General features: G+C 35.3%; 1 protein-coding gene across 2 annotated transcripts in view; it reads right to left on the bottom strand.

Moving 5' to 3' along the window:
• The window catches only part of FBXL20 (F-box and leucine rich repeat protein 20), a 95087-nt gene that overhangs the window by 25876 nt on the left and 46666 nt on the right, over positions 1–22545 (bottom strand). For both annotated transcript variants that reach the window (XM_007482320.3, XM_007482319.3), the window contains exons 3-4: positions 5206–5260; positions 1002–1076 (exon numbers count right to left, since the gene is read on the bottom strand). In XM_007482320.3, the coding sequence (XP_007482382.2) occupies positions 1002–1076; positions 5206–5260 (130 nt within the window). The remainder of the gene's footprint in view (positions 1–1001; positions 1077–5205; positions 5261–22545) is intronic.

Raw genomic sequence — 22545 nt, 5'->3', positions numbered from 1 at the left:
TAGGCTGACTAAATTGAGTGTGCACTATCACAGGCTTGAGGTATACATAGGGGTTAGATAATATGAAAGAGAAAAAAGGCCAGCTTAAGATGAATAGAGACAGCGGTAGAACCAATTTTAAAAAATCCTCACCTTCTATCTTAAAATTGATACTAATGGTCCCAAGGCAGAAGAATAGTAGAGTTATGCAATTGGGGTTAAGTGACTTTCCCAGAGTCACACAGCTAGGACAGAACTGAACCAAGGACCACCCAATTCAGGTCCTGGTTTCTCTAACCACTGAGGCACTTAGCCACTCTAACCAATTTGAATTCAAAGCAATCTCTTTTCCATTATAGTGTGAAGTAGACAATATCATGGCTGCAAAGTTTTATCTGATAAGCATGTGTCTTTTCACAAATCTGACCGGGTGTATGAGGGAAAAATATTTATACTAGAGATATTCTTAACAATGAGAGAAACTTTTCTAGAAAGTCAGGAATATTAATTATGAGTTTTTCTTTAGCTTTAAATTTTTATCTTTTCATCACATGAAGGGCTGAAATTACAAAAATGGAAGTTTGCAACAAATTTGTCAGTTTCCTTTTCTTTACCAAATGTATACACTTGCAGCTTCTTCAAGATCCAAAATTTTTAATTTTATGAGCAATGTTCAAAACCACTCCTTAAAAGACACATGTGCTTATTCTTAATGAATAAGATAAAAATTATTCTTTAAGATGAGAAATCATGTGTTAATGACTCTTTAAAATGAGAAAACATATATAAATAATTCCACTGTGAACTCTCTTTTAGTCCATGTCCAAAGAAATAGTTCTGCCCATCCTTGAAAGTTAAACTGAGCTTTTGGGATTTGAGGTTTCCCTGAAGTTCAAATGCATTCAAATTAATGGTTTCTCTCTCTCTAGGGAAAAGAAGAGTTATGCTAATGGCATTAACCTGGTCTATATGGTAATTACAGTTTAACAAGAGAAATGAGATCACATATCACATAATTATACCTCAATATCCCTCTGGAAATCAAACAGGTCAATTCGTTGCCAGTTGCTGCCATCTAGAGCTAGAACATTCCAAGCCTAGATTGGAAGGGGGGAAAAGTCCATAGAGTTAATAATAAAAAATAAATAAAAAAAAAAATGTGACCTAATTCAATATTTATGAATATTTAAATTTAAAACAATAGAACTCCTTCAAAAAGCTCAAGTACTATATTCATACTACAGAATGACTTAAGGAACATTAACCCTAGTCCTTACTACAATTAGACCCTTATATACAAAGGGGGTATTGAACCTCTGAGAGTTGTCTAAAGTGCTCAATGTAAGCAGTCAGAGCAAAATAGGCTCTGAGATAAGGACTCAAGCCAAAGCTCTTTTGTAACTGGAATATTTATTGGCTATAGAAGGAATTCACCAGTCCAGATGAGCCTGAATTGGGAAAAAGTAAAAAGAATACGAAGACAAAATAGATAAGGATCATAGGAATCAGGGATAAAAGGCCTTAGGGATTATCTAGTCCAACAAAATTTCACTTTACAAATAAGAAAACCTAGGCATAGAATGGGAAAGTATCTTGCCCCATGCCACCCAGCTAAATGACAGGATTAAAATTAGTCTCCTGCTTCTACATTCAAAGCTTTTCATGCCACCAAGTGAGATAATAGGTGCTCAAAACTTAATAATTAGCTTTTCATAGTATTACTTTAAAATGTTGAATGTACCTAACCTGAAGAGAACACTATTCCTAAGCCTGTAGAATTACTTATGTCCTTATACTACTTCAAATAGGAAATAACAAACATGATACTCATTACTATAAGAGGTGGTATGGTTGAAAATGTGACCAGGTTTTGTAATAGGTTCTGCTGGGTAATAGCATAGTTGGTGTCAGATATTTCAAAAAACAACTCAATCCTATATTGACATTAGCAGAGGGTCATTCAATAACTTGCTCATATCAAGTAACCTACATACAAGTGACAGAGTTAAGGACTAGACTGGTAATTTCAGTGGCATGGGGAACTCCTAACACAATACTGACAATGATGATGATAATAATAATATTATTAACAACAGCTAAATTAACATTTATATACAATTTGTTTTTTTTGCTCGAACATTGTGTTATTTCATTTAATCCTCACAAAAATTGTGAGAAGTAGGCATAATTATTAGCCTTACTTCTATAAATTAGGAAACCGAGGCACAGAATGGTTAAAAGTCTTGCTAAGGAGAGATGGTGGGGGCAGCTAGGTGACTCATTGGGCAGAGATCCAGACCTGGAGATTGTAGGTTCTATGTTCCAATTTGGCCTCAGACATTTCCTAGCTGTGTGACCCTGTGCAAATCACTTTAACCTCGATTGCCTAGTCTTTACCACTCTCTTTTGCCAGTATTGATTCTAAAACAGAAAAGAAGTGTTTAAAGAAACAAAAAGTTTTTGCTGCTCATTGTTACACAGCCAGTGGTGTCTGAGGTCAAATTTGAACTTGGGTCTTTCTGACTTCAGGCCTGGCATTCTATCCAGTTAAGGAAAAACTCTACTGATGAAACTCAGAACTTTTTCTGCAACTTAAGAATCTGAGAGTTGCCCAGGGGATTGAGCCCAAATAAAGAGTTGGCCTTAGAGTTTAGGAAAGAGGCCAAGTTTGGCCTCTAATAGAGGCCAAACTTGGCCTCTTTCCTAAACTCTAAGGCCAACTCTTTATCTGCTATGCCATTGCTGTTCTCCTATATACAAATTATATTAATGTAAGTAAGGCAAGAAACATTTAAAATTATATCATGGCAATGTATACTGTATACAGCTATATTGTAAGATAGAGATATCAAAGACATTGTCCACAAAACTGAGTGCAACCAGAACCAGATAAAAATGTAACTGGGAAATATTTAACAAAATAAAAATATAATAAAATGTGATTTCCTAAGCCAATATGCAGCTTATAGGGATCCTTATATATGATTTAGATCCTCCCATTTCTACTTGAGTTTGATATCTTTGTTCTAGGATACCAAGGATATAAAGGTAGAAATGGATGGATAGGCATGCTAATTCAGTCATATCTACTTTGCTCTATTACCAAATAGAAATGGCACAACCCAATATTATATTTTGTGAGAATTATACAATTAGGCCATTTCATTACCACCCTTCAGGAATTGATAAACTCTTATACTCATCTACTAAAAAACTATGATTCACCTGGATTCCATGAATTAAAAAGTAATTGGAACCTAGGTCTTCAAATATCTTCATTATTATGAGATGAGGCCAAAGATTTCAGGATTAAAGGTGTACTTCTAAAGGGAAACGAAAGAACTGACTTACAAAATACCTTAAAGGTGATATTTGTATTTAGGCTTTATTTTCCTTTCAATTTTCAGGTCTGAGGACTGAAGTCCCTTTGGTTCAAGATAAAAATCCAGGCAAGAGCTAGGAACTCTAGCTCATTGGACCTTGAGATAAAGAACTACTATTCCTTGCTTAGTGTAAGAACAAGACATATATAAGGAGAGAATCATAGGATTCCAGTTCAAGAGTTAGAAGGGACCTCAGAGGTCATCTAGCACAATGACTTCATTTTTACATATGAGGAAACTGAGAACCAGAGTGGTTAAGTGACTTAATCAAACTCACATACAGGAATAAATGGCAAAGCTAAAACCAGCATTCTATTCTATTCTATACTATTCTAATGTCTCCTTTCATTTGATTCAGTAAAAAGCTGCTATGCTATGTTAATTAATTTAACCCTATGACAAAAAAAAAACCACAACACAAAAAACCTCAAGGAAGTTTGGATTCTATATGTCATTTATGTCCAAAATAACTATTAAAATGGTTATACACACACATATACACATATAAAACTTTTAATACTGGTGAAGAAATCCAAGTACAATGAAATAAAAACTTAATCTAGAAACTCAGTGAAATCTAGAAAATCAGTGGCAGAATTGTAACTACAAAAACCCATTCCTCAACCATCTGCTCAAACAACAGGCACTCTAGCTGAAAGGGACGCTTATATTTGTGCATTCAGAAAGAGCTGAACCTACTGTATGAGAAAAAGAAAATCACCAGAGGGGCAGCTAGGTAGCATAATAGATAACAGAGCTAAGGTTGAAGCTGGAAGGACCTAGATTCAAATTTGACCTCGGGTACCTCATGGCTCTGTCACCCTGGGCAAGTCACTCAATCCCAATGGTCTAACTTTTATCATTTTTGTCTCATAGAATCGATTCTGAGACAGAAAGTAAGGGTTTAAAAAAGAAAAAAAGATCACCATAGTTGAAATGTTTGTTTCAAATATACATAGAATATCAATCTATAAACCTTTATTCTGCTTTACCCTTAAAAAATGTCCCATGCCTTACTGGGGGAAAATGTAATTTGTTTTACTGGGATTGTATTTCTTCTATATTCTGAAAAGTCCTTATAGAACCTATTATCACGCTATACATGTAAGAGGTTTTTCACTAAAAAAATGAAACATTCATCTTTCATAAAACTAAATAAATTGCACCTAGATATCTTTAAATTTTTCTGATATCTTTACCACTGAACATTTTTATTCAACTTAACCATCCCAAGATTAAGAAATTGGGTTGGAGAACAGGTATGTGGTAGAGCAGATGGTGTTGGCCTGGAATAGGGAAGACAAATCTAGACTCAGACATTTACTAGTTGTCTGACCCAAGGCACGTCACTTAACCACTGTCTGCCTCAGTTTCTTCAACTGTAAAATAGGGATAATAATAGGACCTGTCTATTACAGTTGTTGTGAGGGTCAAATGAGATAATATTTGCAACATCCCGAAGACAGTGACAAGCACTTAAATGCTTGTTCCCTTACCTGCTTCAACTTCCCTTTAGAAAATATATACAACATATATAACATAATCCTATAATAACAAAAATCAATTTAATTATACCAAGGGTCAAACGGTCTCTCCCCCAAAATAATTACATACTGTTAACAAGGTTAGATGAGAAGTGACAACATTTGTACAACCCAATGGAATTGCTTGCCAACTCTGGGAGTGGGGAGGGAAAGCAAATTAATCATGTAAGCATGGAAAAAATATCTCTTAATTAATTGATTGGAAAAAAAAGGTTAGCTGAGTAAATGTTATTAGTTTTGTCCCCCCCACAACACCAGTATCATGAAGGTTCCATTATAATTATGTCAGCTATTCTTACCCTGGAGACTTGAGCACAGCGACACAATGTAACAACATCCAAAAAAGAGAAAATCCTAAAAGAAAGAAGATACATCTTGTTACAAAATAAACTAAGTTTCTTTTGATTTTGGATACACATATAACCAAACAGAACATTTTGCCTCTCCTACCTAAAACAGTGAAACATTTAATCTTTCACCTTCACAATCTTACTGACCACATGTAACCACAAGGATTATTTATCAATACAGTTGGCAGCTGTACCTGGGTTATTTACTGGTAGAAAGGTAGGGTGGTGGAAGAATCCCTCTCTACTAAAAGGTAATATAACTTATATTCAGGTCCAAATAATTAGCTCTTATGTAGTTTTTGATCATCTTCAGTTTTACTGATGTTTTATTTTTATGTTATATATTTCCATAAGAGGTTATTGTAACAATAACATTTAAGTAAATCTAACAATAGTGATTTCATCTGAAACACTTCATATCTGTAGAACCTCTCCATCTTCAATTTAAAAAAACAAACCCATTTTCCCTCCCTTTTACCTCATCCCTTTTCTATGGGGGGTGGGATGAAAAAACAAACAAATTTCTTCTAAAAACTTATGCAGAGATGCAAAACAAATTCACTCAATTGCTGTATTCTCTATCTACCTATCTCTCTCTGTACCCTAAAACTTATCAGATTTCTGTGATAACATGTTTTCCACATTTGTTCTCCAGAATCAAGAACATTTAATGTTCTTACAGCTTTCAAAAGGCTTTTATTGGGTTATAACTGTATAAACTGTTCTCCTAGTTCTGCTAATTTCATTTTTAAAACCAGTTCATCTTCAAATTAATCATTTTTATATTTATATCACAATATTATTTTTCCAATTCTGCTCACTTAACTCTGCACCAGTTCATATAGGTCTTTTCATATCTTGTTAAAATCAATTCTCTAATTTCTTTTGAGCACAATAGTACACAGTCACAGTCATATTTCACAACTTATTCAGGTATTTCTCAAATGTTGAATATCTTAAGTTTCCAGTTTCTTTTGCCACCGCAAAAAAAAACAAAAACAAAAAAACCTATTATAAAAATGCCTGTACATCATTTTCTCTTTTGTAAGCTGGGTCAAAGGGTACATATTGCTTAGAAACTTCTTGTGTATAATTCCAAATTGCTTTTCAGAATGGCTATGTGCAATTATAACCCAAAGAGTGTATCTGTGATAAATATCTGACTTATTGACAATTATTATTGACTGATTTATTGATCCATGGTCCATCCACAATTTAGTATGATCTATCCCTGGTTTATTTCCAATCTATATAACTCAGTTTAGTGTGATTACCACAAGTGATTATTCAATATTCCTGTACTCAAATGCAATCAGTCAAGTTTAATCATGTTGATATTGATCCATATGATATACTCACATCAAGTTAAAGGGATTCTTTCTTATATGATATTTTTTTATAGATTATAAAAAGGTTTAGAACACCACTTATGTGGCCTGATGATTAAATGCCAACTTAAGGAAGGGGATGATCTGGGCCTCTGGGCCTTTGCTGGCATTTTCCAAATTTGGGGAGATAATTACCACTGCCCATCTTATGAATCTTTAATCATAATGGGGGCACATCCTGCCCAGTTTATCAGCAGAGATGACCCTTATTTTGATCTTATGACCACTCATGGAAAGTCTAAGTTATTTTAGAAGCCCTACAACCTTTTATCATTTTCCTTTGATTGTTCAACATTGGGTGAGATCTGCACACCCGCTGCCTTAGAATCTGTCTATAAAATCACTAATGAAAATTTGTATTTTGTGCTTCACCACTTCCTGAACTGTCTGGGACCTGAGGGTTATAAAACCTGTACTAGGAAGAAAAGGAGGAAAACTGAGGTCACATTCATTGAAGGGGCAAGGTTCCTTTAATAGTTATTGGCTCAGAGTTCTGCTTCAATTGTTTTACTGCAGATTAAATTGACTTTTTTTCTGGTGACAGTGGATTGCTGAGGCATGGACTCCCCAAACCCTTTAGGGCCCACTCAATTCCTATAAGAGATCCAGATGAATTTTATCCATTGTCTCCCACACCAGCTTTGTTCTGCATCCAAATTGCTAAGTTTCTGGTAAATCTGCCTTAAAATTGTTCCTTCCTTCAAATTCTTTCCTAAAAGGACACCCCCAATTGGACTTAAAGAACCTGGATTTATAACCAAATTATGTGAATTAAAAGCTCTAGGTCATTTATATCAAGTTTTTAAAATTGCATGGACTTTATTTTTCAACTTTTAAGTTAAAGGTTAATTTCCCTCCACTTTTCATCAAAGCTAGGAAAGTACAACAAAATTGCCCCCCTTTCAGCCACCAGGTAGAAAAAGTCACTAGTCACTGACAACTTCCTTTTGATCCAGCCAGCAGAAAATTTCATGATATTTATAAACAAGGTTTTTTTTTGTCTTAAGTTGGTGGTGGTCAAGGCTAAACTCAAAATTGGTGTAATAAATCATTTTTGAAGCTGGGCATAAATTGTGTTGATTTTAAAATTACTCTACCCCTTTAAAAGAGGATCTTAGAAATTCTATTGACCAATCCTAAGGCGGTATAAGGTTTACTTAGGAAATTTACTAAAACCAATACCTGAATCTAAGAATTTTAATGATAGTCTAGGTCAGTGATGGCAAACATTTTAGAGACCAAGTGCCCAAACTGCAAACTGTGTGGAGGGGGTGGGGAGGGAGCAGCCTGGCCCTGTAACCCTCTGACTTTTGACTCTGGCAAACTCCGTGTGGGGATGACAGTGTGTGTGCCCACAGAGAGGGCTCAGAGTGCCTTCCCTCTGGTACATGTGCTACAGGCTCACCAATACAGGCCTAGAGTTTTATAGTGGATGTCCCCAGAAAGGGTACCCAACTAGTTTTAACTCATTGTCACTCACTAGAGGGAACTTCTTATTAGTGTTGTTAGAAATGTAAGGCTAGGCAATGAGAGTTAAATGACTTGCCCAGGGTCACACAACTAGGAAGTGTCTGAGGCCAGAATTGAATTAAGGACCTCTTGCTACTATTAGGCCCGGCTCTCTATCCACTGAGCCATTTAGCTGCCACCCCTCATTCTACCACCAAAAGATTCAACACCAAGGGTCATTCCTTCCTTCTTAGAAATCTAAAGCAGGACTTCCGGGTAATCATGGCTGCTATCTAGACGCCACAGGCTTCCTCTCCCCGGCACCGAACGAAATAGACTACATCAAAGGAGCATAAAAATCACCTTTGGAGGAACAGAAGGACTCCCCAGTACCCCACAGAGGCGAAGGTACATGGGGTTTGAACATTTCCACACTATAATAATAAGGAGGAAAAGCTTTGCACAGAAACGTGAACTAAGCCGCCCTTCCCCCCCCCCCCACCTCCCCCACCAAACCAGAGTGAGCTACCGGAGCGCTCACTGGGACAGCGAGTGAGTGGGGAATGTGGGGGGGGGGGGCACTCCAGGGTCCTTGGGATCTGGGGACTGCCAGGAAAAAACGTCTCAGGGAGGTTTCACGGGAGAATCTGGCGCTGATCACAGGGGGCCCAGGGAGCCGTACTCAGGGCGGTTGCGCTGCGCATCTGGGCGGAGCTAAACACCAGGGGGGGACCATGCACTGATTATCTGGGCGGAGCTGAACACCTGGGCAGTTTGGCTGTGATCAGGGGCCCAGGGCTCTAAGAAACCTCGGAGGCTGGGAAGAACTAGTTGGAGGTAACCTAAATTCACAGAAAACCCGCCCATATCACACAGACCCCAGACCAAAAAGGAAAGGGCAATAAAACCACCAAAGGGATGGCTCACATGGCCCAAAATCAAGCCTCCAGGAAGAAAGGGAAAAAAGTGACTATTGAAAACTGTTATGGTGGAAGTACCCAAGGAAAAGAAGAGAATGAGGATGAAATCCAAAAAAAATCAGAACATGCCTCCCAAAATGGAAACTATCAACAAGCTCTGGAAGATCTCAAACTCGAAGTTACCCAAAAGATGGAGACCTGGAAAGAAAAATGGGAGAAAGAGATAAGCAGTCTGACAGATAAGACTGCTCAATTGGAAAAAGAGCTGGAAGCATCCAATAGAAGGGCAGACAAAGCTGAAAAGCAAAACCAGTCCCTAACGACCAGAATTAAGCAACTCGAAGAAAGTGAGATCATAAAACAGCAAGAATCAATAAAGCAAAGCCAAAAAATTAATGAATTAAATAGAAGCATAAAATATCTCACTGAAAAGGTCACAGACTTGGAAAACAGAAGAAGAGACAACCTCCAAATTATCAGTCTCCCAGAAAAACCAGAGATAAACAATAAACTCAATGTTATTCTACAGGAGATTATAAAAGAAAATTGCCCACACGTTCTGGAGCAAGGTGGCAAAATAGAAATAGAAAGGGTTCATAGAACACCCTCTATACTAAATCCCCAAAAGACAACCCCTAGGAATGTAATTGCCAAATTCAAGAGCTTCCAAGAAAAGGAGAAAATCCTACAAGAAGCCAAGAAGAGGAGCTTCAGATATAGGGGGGCCCCCATAAGGATCACACATGACTTAGCAGCTAACACACTAGGAGACCGCAAAGCATGGAACACGATATTCAGAAAGGCAAGAGAGCTGGGTCTCCAACCAAGAATCAACTACCCAGCAAAACTGACTATATACTTCCAGGGGAAAGTATGGGCATTCAACAAAATAGAAGATTTCCAAGCATTTGCTAAGAAAAGACCAGAACTTAGTGGAAAATTTGATATCCAAGCACAGAAAGCAAGAGAAACATGAAAAGGTAAATATGAAAGAAAGGGAAAAGGAGATAAATCTTATCTTTTTCTTTAAGTCAAACTCTCTTCTATAAGGACTACATTTACATCAAATTATATTTATTAATATGTGGGGAAAATGTTTTGTGTAACTCTCAAAAATTGTATGCATCATAAGAGTAGTTAGAAGAAACGTGCATAGGGAAATATTGGGGCATTAAGAAGATTTGGGGAAAGTGGGGGCAAAGAAAGGAAAAGGGGGGGACTGTCAATAACACTAAGATTTACTTCAAGAAATAGGGGGGACTTAATAGAATAATCTTTCCCATATAAAGATACACATGGGAAGGGGAGGGGAAGAACTCTCATATGAGAAGGAGAGGAAGAGAGCGTGAAGTGGAAGTACTTAAACCTTACTCTCAGTGAAATCAAATCTGAGAGGGAAGAACATCTAGATCCAGTGAGATCCTGAATTCTATCTTATCCAACAGGACAAGAAAGAAAGGAAAATTAAGGAGGGGAAGGGGAGAGGGAGTATAAAAAGGGAGGGAAGGAGAGGGGGGAGGGGAAGGGAGCATAAAAAGGGAGGGGCTAGAAAGGGAAGCTTATCAAGGGAGGGGACTAGGGGGACTGACCTAAAGTAAATCACTGCTTCAAAAGGAGATAGCTAAAGAAGAAAGGTCAGAACTAGGGGAAGATATCAAAATGCCAGCGAATCCACAAGTGACAATCATAACTTTGAACGTGAATGGGATGAACTCACCCATAAAACGTAGACAAATAGCAGATTGGATTAGAACCCAAAACCCTACCATTTGTTGTCTTCAAGAAACACATATGAGGCGGGTTGACACTCACAAGGTTAGAATTAAAGGTTGGAGTAAGATCTTTTAGGCCTCAACTGATAGAAAGGCAGGAGTTGCAATCATGATATCTGACAAAGCCAAAGCAAAAATAGACCTGATCAAAAGGGATAGGGAAGGTAAATATATTCTGTTAAAAGGGAGTATAGACAATGAGGAAATATCACTAATCAACATGTATGCACCAAATGGTATAGCATCCAAATTTTTAATAGAGAAACTAGGAGAATTGAAGGAGGAAATAGACAGTAAAACCATATTAGTGGCAGACTTGAACCAACCACTATCAAATTTAGATAAATCAAACCAAAAAATAAACAAGAAAGAGGTAAAAGAGGTGAATGAAATCTTAGAAAAATTAGAGTTAATAGACATATGGAGAAAAATAAATAGGGACAAAAAGGAATACACCTTCTTTTCAGCACCACATGGCACATTCACAAAAATAGATCATATACTAGGTCACAGAAACATGGCACTCAAATGCAGAAAAGCAGAAATAATAAATGCAGCCTTTTCAGATCACAAGACAATAAAAATATTGATCGGTAAGGGTACATGGAGAGCCAAATCAAAAATTAATTGGAAATTAAATAATATGATACTCCAAAATCGGTTAGTTAGAGAAGAAATCATAGAAACAATAATTTCATTGAGGAAAATGACAACGGCGAGACATCCTTTCAAACCTTATGGGATGCAGCCAAGGCAGTACTTAGAGGAAAATTCATATCCCTGAGTGCATATATTAACAAATTAGGGAGGACAGAGATCAAGGAATTGGAAATGCAAATCAAAAAACTTGAGAAACGAACAAATTAAAACCCCCCAGAAGAAAACCAAACTAGAGATCCTAAAAATTAAGGGAGAAATTAATAAAATCAAAAGTGACAGAACTATTGAGCTAATAAATAAGACTAGAAGCTGGTACTTTGAAAAAACAGACAAAATAGACAAAGTACTGGTCAATCTAATTAAAAAAAGGAAAGAAGAAAGAAATCTAAAGCATAAATCTAAAGCATCACTAAATGCCAGACATGGTACTAAGCTCTTCTTGAAGCTTTCTTCTTTAGTCCTTTCCCTTTTTTATCCTCCCCATTCCTCTTTCTACTTCTGTTATATACTCTCTTATCTCCATTGCTAGTTTCTCTTCTTCCTAAAAAGACAAAGGACTATTTCTAAATCCTTCACTCTTTTTTTCTTCTCTCCTCCAGTAATATTTTACTGTATTTTCTCACCAATTACATGTAGAAACAATTTATAACATTTGTTTTCTAACATTTTGTGATCCAAATTCTCTTCCTCCCTCCCCAAGAAAGAAAGCAATTTGATTATGTTATGCAACATATTTGCACATTCTTCATGTTGTTTAACTCTTCCTTTTCCAAATTTTTCCCCAATGAATACAAGAATTCATCCATCCTTCCAACTTCAACAATTGTATCTACAGAGTAAACTAAATCACCCACAGTTGCTGTTTCCTGAGTAGTATTCTCCTGGTTCTGAACACTAAGCATAATCAGGAAAACAATTTATTATACAATGACAAAACTCATGACTCCATGGACCATAGCACACCAACCTTTTTATCTTTCACTATGTTCCAAAGTCAATCCAATCTCATATTCATTGATTCATCTATCAATCTCATCCTTTGCCCCTACCTTTTACTTTTTTATCTTCAATCTTTCCTAACACCACTGCCTTTTTCAATGCAACTTGTCTTCTCATTACATGGCTAAAACTTAAATGCTTTAGCTTCAGCATTTGACCTTCCAGTATTGCTGTTCAGGGGGCAGGCCTTTGCTAAAAGTGCTTGTTTAATCTAACAATCCAAAATTAGGATGTATCATAGTATCATAGATTTGGAATCTAATTAAAAAACCTTATTCTAGATGAGGAAGGCCTGGCCCCAAAACGTTATGGGATTTGCCCAAACTAGTGAGTGATAGAACTCAAATTTGAATTCAGCTCTTTTGACTCCAAATCCAAATATTTGGTCTTGGTATTTGAGTCCTCTATATACAATTTATTATTGAAGTCTTCTTGAAATAAGATAGATAAGGAAGTTGAATAGCTTCAGTTTACCTGTTTCTTGGTCATTCATGGCTATACTTTGGCCACTGAACCAATATTGACAGGTAGACAACTCCACCAGTAATCCCAACCATCCAAAAGTCTGAGTTTTCTTTACCCAAGCTCCTTACTCCACTCTCAGAACCATGGAATATCCTAGGATTAGTAGGACTGCTTTAAAAATAGCAACCCAAAATTCTCATCAAAATGTTTCATATAGGTTTAATTCTGCTGGAAAAGTAGTGAAATTATTATAATATTAAAGTCATAAGTAACATAGAAACAGAACACCAACCACCTGCCTTCATCCAACTCTACTTCAAAAAAGTACCTAAAGAAACTTTTTAGATGACTACCCAAGTTCATGACTAGAGGGTTCTATCCCATTTTACCTCATTCAGACTCCTATATCAACTCAATTTCTAACTAGCCTACTAGAACAAATACATATGAAATTCACTGAGCTACCTACCCAGCTGCCCCCCTATCTTAGATCTTTTGAGCCATGAAAGTTCGTGGTTTCTACTGGAGAATACCAGAACAAAAAAAGTAGTCTACTAAGAGCAAACCTTTAAAACGTTTCTCATCCTAATCATATAAAAAATCTTTTCTCATCTGAATATAATGAAGAATATTGTGGAAGAAAGAATTTCATTCTTTACCCAAAGTCAATGTATGAAAAAAGTAATGATGCCTGAATTTATTTTTTGCTAACTTTCTAATCCATGACCAAGTTTAATTTCAACTACTACTAGATTCACATTCATCTAAGAATGCTTTAAAAGATGAACATTTGCTTGTTTAAAAAGCAAAATCTATTCTAAAAAGAACAAATTATTTTAAAAGGATTTCTATAGTTAGTATTTCACTCTGTGGGACCCAAATTAATGCCTACAATTTCAGGCAAGCATAAAAATACTATTTTTGTTTTATATTTCAAAATGAAGATTTATTTTAGATTAGTCAAAGACATCTGCTGAAATATATTATGTTTTTAAAACTCCCCTTTATTCTTAAAAGAATTATGGAAGATCAAGAGCATGGTTTTTTAAGTTAATAATGTTGAATGTGCAGTTTAATTCTCCAAGAAATGGAGAAAGGAAGATTAGTAGAGATAATAGTAGTATTAGGTATCCAAAAGTGTTGAATCCTAAAATTAATGTCTCAAAAGAAGTTCCCAAACCCTCAGAAAGTAAATAGTAAATAATAAAGAAAACTACAAAAACAAAGATCTTATGCTTTTACATACCACTTTATTATTTTATAGTTTGTTTTGAAAAGATATAGTCAGACTTTCTTGAAACTTGTGATTCATTTTCCCCTATCTTAAAGCTAGCTCCAAACCTAGACTAATTGAAATCAGCTTAAATATCTTCAATCAATTAGCCTGTGGAGTTAAATTGAACTGAATGTATAATGGAAAAGATACCAAAGGAAGCACTAATAAGCAAGCTAGAAAAAAGAGCCTAATATATTTTTCTTTTGCTCACCTCTTTGCTGATGCTTTTCAAAATAAATCATTACCTGATTACCTCAAAGAGGTGATGGCAAACATATGGAATGCATGCCAGAGGGGGCACTGGAGTCCTCTCTGTGGGCATGCATGCCTTCATCCCAGCACAAAGTTCACCAAAGTTTATTATTAGAAAGCCAGAAGGTATTAGGGCCAGGTAACTCCCCATTCCCTCAATACTGTGCCTGAGGACATTTCTCAGATCACCGTCCCACTCTAAAAGGTTTGCCATCACTGCCTTAGACGCTTTATCTCTAAGAAAGAAAAGTTAAGAAAGCTGAACAATGAATCGGTTACACCTGACAGAGCATGCAATATTTAACTAACCTGTTTAACTAACCTGTTTTGGAGAATCGTATTTCCAATTAATTTTTGACTTACCTCTCCATGTACCCTTACTAATGATTATTTTCATTGCATTATGATCTGAGAAGGTTATATTTATTATTTCTGCCCTTTTGAACTTGTTTGCAATGTTTTTATGCCCTAATACAAGGTCAATTTTTGTGAATGTACCATGTGCTGCTGAAAAGAAGGTATATTCCTTTTTGTCCTTATTTATTTTTCTCCACATGAGTACTAACTCTAATTTTTCTAAGCTTTCATTCATTCCTCTTACCTCTTATTTACTTTTTGGTTTGGTTACTGGTTAAAGAACAAATCGTAGAAACAAATAACTTCATTGAAGAAGAGAGTAATTCATTATCTTTGCCTTTAAACATAATGTAGTTTAACTTATGTCTTTTAAAATTAAGTCTACTGTCTTATCTGAGATCATGACCACTACTACTGTTTTTCCAAGTTCATCTAAAGCATATTAGATATTGTCCTGGTCTCTCATTCTAACTCTATGAAAATGTTTTTGTTTCAAATGTTTTTTGTAAACAGCATACTCTTATATTTTATTTTCAAATCCATTCTGCTACCCTCCTACGCTCACAGTTATGACTCTTAATTGCTATTAACAATGTTCCTCTAACCTAGCTTCTAGTATTTTTTACCTTTTCCCACCCACAAGACCCCCTTTGCACACAAAATGGAGGATGATGAGAAAGAAGTGTACTCAATACTAGTTACCTGGACATTTAATTAAATCTATTTTCATCCTTCACCTTGCCTATTCCTTATCCCAGGTTCTTTACTCTTTCTTTCCTTTTTATTCTACTTCTGAAACTGGAAGTTTGTTTTTCTTATGACTAAATCCTCCTTGAATCTACCCTCCCTTTTTTAATCCCCAACTCCCATATTCCAGTTTCTGCCCAATTCCCTTTGAATTTTGTGTGTGGGTGTATGTGTTCAACCATTTGTTCAATTAAGATGAAAGCGAGGTTCATATATAGGATGTTCTTCCCAACCCTTTTCTACCATGATAGTACACACTTGAAATACTAATTTAAATTCCCTTTCCTCTTTTATTTTTTTCCTTCTCTTTTGACTATTTTTATAATTTTATTTCTCACTCCTTGCTATCACTCTTTCAATCGATCAGCATACCTCTAATAGCAAATAGATTCCCTTTCTTTTTCATTGTTTCTAATCTCCTGTAGAATGGAAAAATCAAGTTTTATGGGAACCACATTTAAAGGGGAGATCTTTATCAACCCAGCTCCAAATCATACAACAAAATTATGCTTCTAACTATTATCTACTCTACTGTTTAAGTATTTTCTCTCCTACTTATCTATACTCAAATCAATATAGCTATTGATTCTGTAAAATTTGTTAAGTGATCCCATATAGTTCCATTCACCATTTCGATGACTTTCCATTCCAAAAACCTCTTTGGTCATGATTATCCAATATATGTTTTATGAACCTAATAGAACAAAAGCTCCTTGAGGACAAGGACTTTCCAACTTAGGTATTTATACCTATACCACTCCTGGTATTTGAGAAGAGCTTAATAAATGCTTTTCATTCATATGATCTGAGCAAGAATCAGAGAGGTGCTCCTCAACAATTCATGCTGAAGAATGTTATTAACTAGTGTTCAATGAAATAATTTTGTGATTTCAATTTGGAAAACTCAGATGATGTCTTTTTTTTTTTATCTTGCTTCATAACTGTGTCCTATATTGCTGAGGATTCTAACCAGAAAAAAATCTAGATAATCAAATTATTAATGTACAATCATTTGATGCCTAAGAATTTGTAAGCATTTTAATTTTTAACCAAATCAGGCCATTTCTTGGATCTATTGCCAAAAGTTAGGATGCGGTCAAATAATTAAAGTGAGAAGTGACACTGGAACAGCTGTCTACTATAGAAAAGGGAAATTTAGTAAAACTCAACAGTACTCTATATTTATCAGATCATTTAAGACCTATTATTCTAGATTTGTGATTTTATTACAGTAAGGCAGTAGTGTCAAACTCAAATAGAAACAGATCCCTTCAGACCTCATACTAATTTAGAAAACCACAAATCAACAGTTCAACACCTCTAGTGTAAGGAACTTCTGAGAAGGAACCCTTTCTACTACTGTGTGATACAGTTTAGTATCTTATATTCAAAGAACTGCCTCGAACACTGTGTATCAGAAAAAGTAGGACTAGAACCTAAAATTTCCTGACTGATTATACCCTCCCTTACTACAAAAGCACACAAGCAACCCATCTACATTTTCTTCCTAATATCAAAAAAAATGGTGGCTCCTACCCACCCCCACTATGTTTACCATAATACTAATGCCAAAAGAACCCTAGTTTAATTGTAGAGAAAAAGAAAACATACAAAAAAGGCACTGTCAGTTTCTTATGAAAAATAATTCCCCTCATGGACAATATTCTTTCATTCTGAAAACATGACAACTCCCACAACTAAGGACTATGCATGGAATCAATTGCATATCTTGACTTTTCTGTAGTTATCAATACCATCCTCAGAAGACCAGCATTAGAAATAATGCAAATATACATTGGTACTAGCCAAGGACATAAGACTCTTTGTCTTCTAAACACTGATGTTCATTTCCAGAAGCCATCCCTAGATAAATGCTTGGAGTTATTTTCAAAGGGCACAGTGTCAATCTGTGCTAATTTCATTCTATGGAAACAGTGAATTCCAGCTCTCAAAATCATCTCTTATTTACTTTGTTTCAAAAAGGACGGACAAAGTATTAGGAGAATAACTTGAAGGTAAACCAAAAGCAGAACATTTGCTTAATTCACTGGTAATGCTTAATCTTTACCATGTAACAAACAACAGAGTAGCATACTTTCAAAAGCATGATTTTTCTGACTGTATATTATGGTATAATGTATATATGTATATGTATATATGGTGTCAAATAATTGGACACAGTGCCAAAAAGTGTAGTCTGTCAATTGCTGTCATATAATTTAAACTATACTTAAGGGAAACTATACTTGGGGGGGACTTGTAACAAAAAGTCCAAATATCTTAAAACCTTTAATAATAATATGCCTGCTGAAATTTCATAGGAAAAACTCATTTTTTCTTTGAATAATTTAAAGGCCTAGTCTCTAATTATTTTAGCAGAATTCAAAATTGGCTATTATATTTCAGGCTATGAATACTTGTTTTTTGTCCCAAAAATATCAGTAAAAGGCAGCATTTTATTTTTAAACCATTCACAATTGAATTTTTCCTATAGAAACAATATTATACATAGTTGTTAGTTTTCTAGGGCAATCCACAAAACCCTGCTTAGCCTGTAGTATACTTTTAGTATATACTAGTAATATTGTACAAAATCACAAGATAGTTTCTCTGGAGAAATGAATTCATAGTTTCAATTTGGCAGATTAAAAAACTGAAGAGAGGGTTCTGAAATAAGATATGAAGACACATGGCAGAGGTAGGGCAAAGAAAGAAGAAAGAGAGGGTAGCTACCAATATTAGATAGGAATGACTCTCCCTCACTTTGTATTCTTCCATATGGGACATAATTTATCCTCTTTTCCCTTGATTTATCATCCTTTCCCTTCTTTTATTGAAAACTGAAGCTGGGGCAAATTAAGAGTGAGGAAAACAAATGAGGTGAGAAACAACAGTAGCAAAATATTCTTTTCCTCACTTTATCTCTTGGGAGATTTGCACTGGGTTTGGAAAGAGGGAATAGGAAAATGATAAAATATAATTTCCCCCACCTCCTCCTCCTGCCAACAACCATTTGTTTTATGGTGATGTGTAAGCATAAGAGCAAGAAGAAATTTTCCACCATCTCCCCAAACAATTACAGTTCCTATTGCCTATAAATATCTGCAATGAGATAAAAGTCCTATAAATATCATCCCTAATAGCAAGAAAGAAGCAAAAGGAGGTAAGAGTGAAATCTCAACTGTAAAGATGGAATTAACTCTCCCATTCTTACTTGTAAATTTAATCAACAAAAAGCAAAGACATCCATTACATATGGGAAATCCACAAACTGCTTACAAAAGTGGTTTATACCTGCAGAAGAGCCTGACTGCCCAAGTGCTATGCAAATATAAAGACTGCAACTAGTCCCAGAAAGTGGAGGAAGGGACAGGAAGTGGTCTTAAGAAAGGTCTTTAAAAGAGGTCAAAACTTCCTGTCAGGTCTTCTGGGCTGAATCTGGAGCATGGAGGACCAGATTGCTCTTGGATCTTCTCCTCTTATAGCCACTGCTTGAGTAAAAAGCTGACTCCTTTCCTGGCTTCCGGAGAGATTAGTTTCCTGAGAGGCCTCCCCGTCTTGGAGGAGGCCATGTGGGTATTCACCATCAGGCCCTCTGGTTCAGATTCCTCTGGCTGAAGGCTAATTAGCCCTGCCTGGTTTGAGCCAGGGAGTGGGGCAAATATATAGTGTTTTAGGTTAGATATTTTACACTAACTTTTTTCACATTTCTCTACTTTCACTCTTCCTCTCTTTTTGTAAATAAAGCTGCATTAAGAGTCATTTTGACTTGAGCTGCATTTTTTAAAATCGATGACCACATTTTCTTATATTTAATACAACCAAAAATTTAATCCCTATACTAGTAAAAATAAATCCCTATACTAGTAAAAATAAAAGGGTACCCATTTTTAAGGAATTTAAATTGTTATGGGTAGGTTAGGTAGCAATAACCTAAATATGCCTATAATATAACCTATAATATGTCTTATATGTGTAAACAAGTATACTATGTGGAGCCTAAAGGAATCTTCAGAAATACCTATGTGATGTCTTAGATGTGTTTAATCTAATTTTTAAGGATATTTACTAATTTACTAATCCACTTCTCATAGAATTATGAACTGCTCCAAACATTCTGGAGAACAATTTGGAATTCTGTCCAAAGGGATATGAAACTGTGCATACCATTTGACCCAGCAATACCACTATTAAGTCTCTATCTGAAAGTGACAAAAGAAAAAGGGAAAAAAGATCCAGACACATAGTTGTTTTTTTGGTGGCAAAAACTGGAAACTGAGGGAATACGCATCACATAGGGAATGACTGAACTAAATTGCAGTATATGATTGTGATGGAATATTATTATTCTATAAGAAAGAATGAAGATTAGGGCATAAAAACATTGCAAACAAGTGCAAAAGAGCAGAAATAATAAATGCAACTTTCTCGGATCACAATGCAATGAAAATAATAATTAGTAAGGGAACATGGAGAGGTAAATTGAAAATTAATTGGAAATTAAACGATCCGATTCTCCAAAACCAGTTAAAGAACAAATTGTGGAAACAATTAATAACTTCATTGAAGAAAATGACAATGATGAGACATCCTTTCAAAACCTAAGGGATGCAGCCAAAGAAGTACTCAGGGGGCAAATTTATATCCTTGAGATCATATATTAACAAATTAAGAAGGGCAGAGGTCAATGAATTGGGCATGCAAATTAAAAAACTAGAAAGTGAACAAATTAAAAATCCTCAGATGAAGACTAAATTAGAGATCCTAAAATCAAAGTCAAAGAACTATTGATTTAATAAATAAGACCAGAAGCTAGTACTTTGAAAAAACAAATAAAATGGACAAAGTACTATTCAGTCTAATTAAAAAAAGGAAAGAAATAAACCAAATTGACAATATCCAAGATGAAAAGGGAGACCTCACCTCTAATGAAGAAGAAATTAAGGCAATCATTAAAAACTACTATGCTCAATTATATGGCAACAAATATGGCAATCTAGGTGATATGGATGAATATTTACAAAAATATAAATTGCCTAGACTAACAGAGGAAGAAATAAATTACCTAAACAACCCCATATCAGAAAAAGAAATTGAACAAGCCATCAAAGAACTCCCTAAGAAAAAATTCCCAGGTCCAGATGGATTCACAAATGAATTCTATCAAACATTCAAACAACAACTAATCCCAATATTATACAAACTATTTGACAGAATAAGCCAAGAAGGAGTTCTACCAAATTCATTTTACGACACAAACATGGTACTGATCCCAAAGCCAGGCAGGTCAAAAACAGAGAAAGAAAACTATAGACCAATCTCCCTAATGAATATAGATGCAAAAATCTTAAATAAGATACTAGCAAAAAGACTCCAGCAAGCCATCACAAGGGTCATCCACTATGACCAGGCAGGATTCATACCAGGAATGCAAGGATGGTTCAATATTAGGAAAATTATCCGCATAATTGACCATGTTAACAAGGAAACTGACAAAAACCACATGATTATCTCAATAGACACAGAAAAAGACTTTGACAAAATACAACACCCATTCCTATTGAAAACACTAGAAGTATAGGAATAGAAGGGCCTTTCCTAAAAATAATTAACCGTATTTATCTAAAACCATCAGCAAACATCCTCTGCAATGGGGATAATCTAGAAGCCTTCCCAATAAGATCAGGAGTGAAACAAGGATGCCCATTATCACCTCTATTATTTAACATTGTACTAGAAACACTAGTAGTAGCAATTAGAGAAGGAAAAGAAATTGAAGGTATTAAAATTGGCAATGAGGAGACCAAGCTATCACTCCTTGAGGATGATATGATGGTCTACTTAAAGAATCCTAGAGAATCAACCAAAAAGCTAGTTGAAACAATCAACAACTTTAGCAAAGTTGCAGGATACAAAATAAACCCACATAAGTCATCAGCATTTCTATATATCTCCAATCCATCTCAGCAGCAAGAAGTAGAAAGAGAAATTCCATTTAAAATCACCCTAGACAATATAAAATGCTTAGGAATCTATCTGCTGAGACAAACATAGGAACTATATGAACACAACTACAAAACACTCTCCACACAATTAAAACTAGATCTAAATAGTTGGAAAAACATTGATTGCTCATGGGTGGGATGAGCTAACATAATAAATATGACAATCCTACCCAAATTAATTTACTTATTTAGTGCCATACCCATTGAACTACCAAAAAACTTCTTTACACAGTTACACAGTTAAGTGTCTGTAAGGCCACATTCTGTCCACTATACATACTGCCTAGCTGTACTAGAACCAAATTAGTCCAAGAGAAAATATAGAAACCCGACCTGATAGTCTCTTTTTTACAAATGCACTCCTATAATGAAAAGCATTTTGTTTCTTGTGTTTATTATAAATTCATGTCTTACCCATACCTATGAAAGGTACCTGGATCTGGACCGTTTTTTAATTTTTTTATGTCTCTATTTTTAAACCAATATTTATATATCTCCTCATTTCTATCTCTACCCCTCCCAAACCTTACAAATTCCTTTATAATTCCAATACTCTAATTCTTCCAAATGAGTTTTATGTTATTCAATCTGGCCTTTAACGATAACGGATACAATACTAAATGTATAAATTTTGGCAGTATTGTTATTTTTTAATATCCTGACACATCCTAGTCAAGAGCAATGAAGAGCTCAATCTATACCATATTATCTGCCATCTTGGGGAAAGGGGAGAGGTGGGAGAGAAGAGAGAATATGGATCACAAAATATCAGCAAATGATTTTTAAAATTATGCCAATATGTAATCTAGAGGGAAAAAACCTTTTAAAAATATATAAAATACATGGGGGAGGGCCAATACTTTCTGACTTAGTCAGAATTAATTCAATTTACAATGTAAATCTGCTATTGACAAAACAAAAGCAGCAACAGTAACAAGCAACAAGACTTCAAACAGCAACAATTCTCTATAATAGGCAAAACAGAAATTTTAAAAATTC

The sequence above is a fragment of the Monodelphis domestica genome, chromosome 2, assembly GCF_027887165.1.
Source record: "Monodelphis domestica isolate mMonDom1 chromosome 2, mMonDom1.pri, whole genome shotgun sequence".
NCBI classification, from domain to species: Eukaryota; Metazoa; Chordata; class Mammalia; order Didelphimorphia; family Didelphidae; genus Monodelphis; species Monodelphis domestica.
This window is presented reverse-complemented; position numbering and strand designations above follow the sequence as displayed.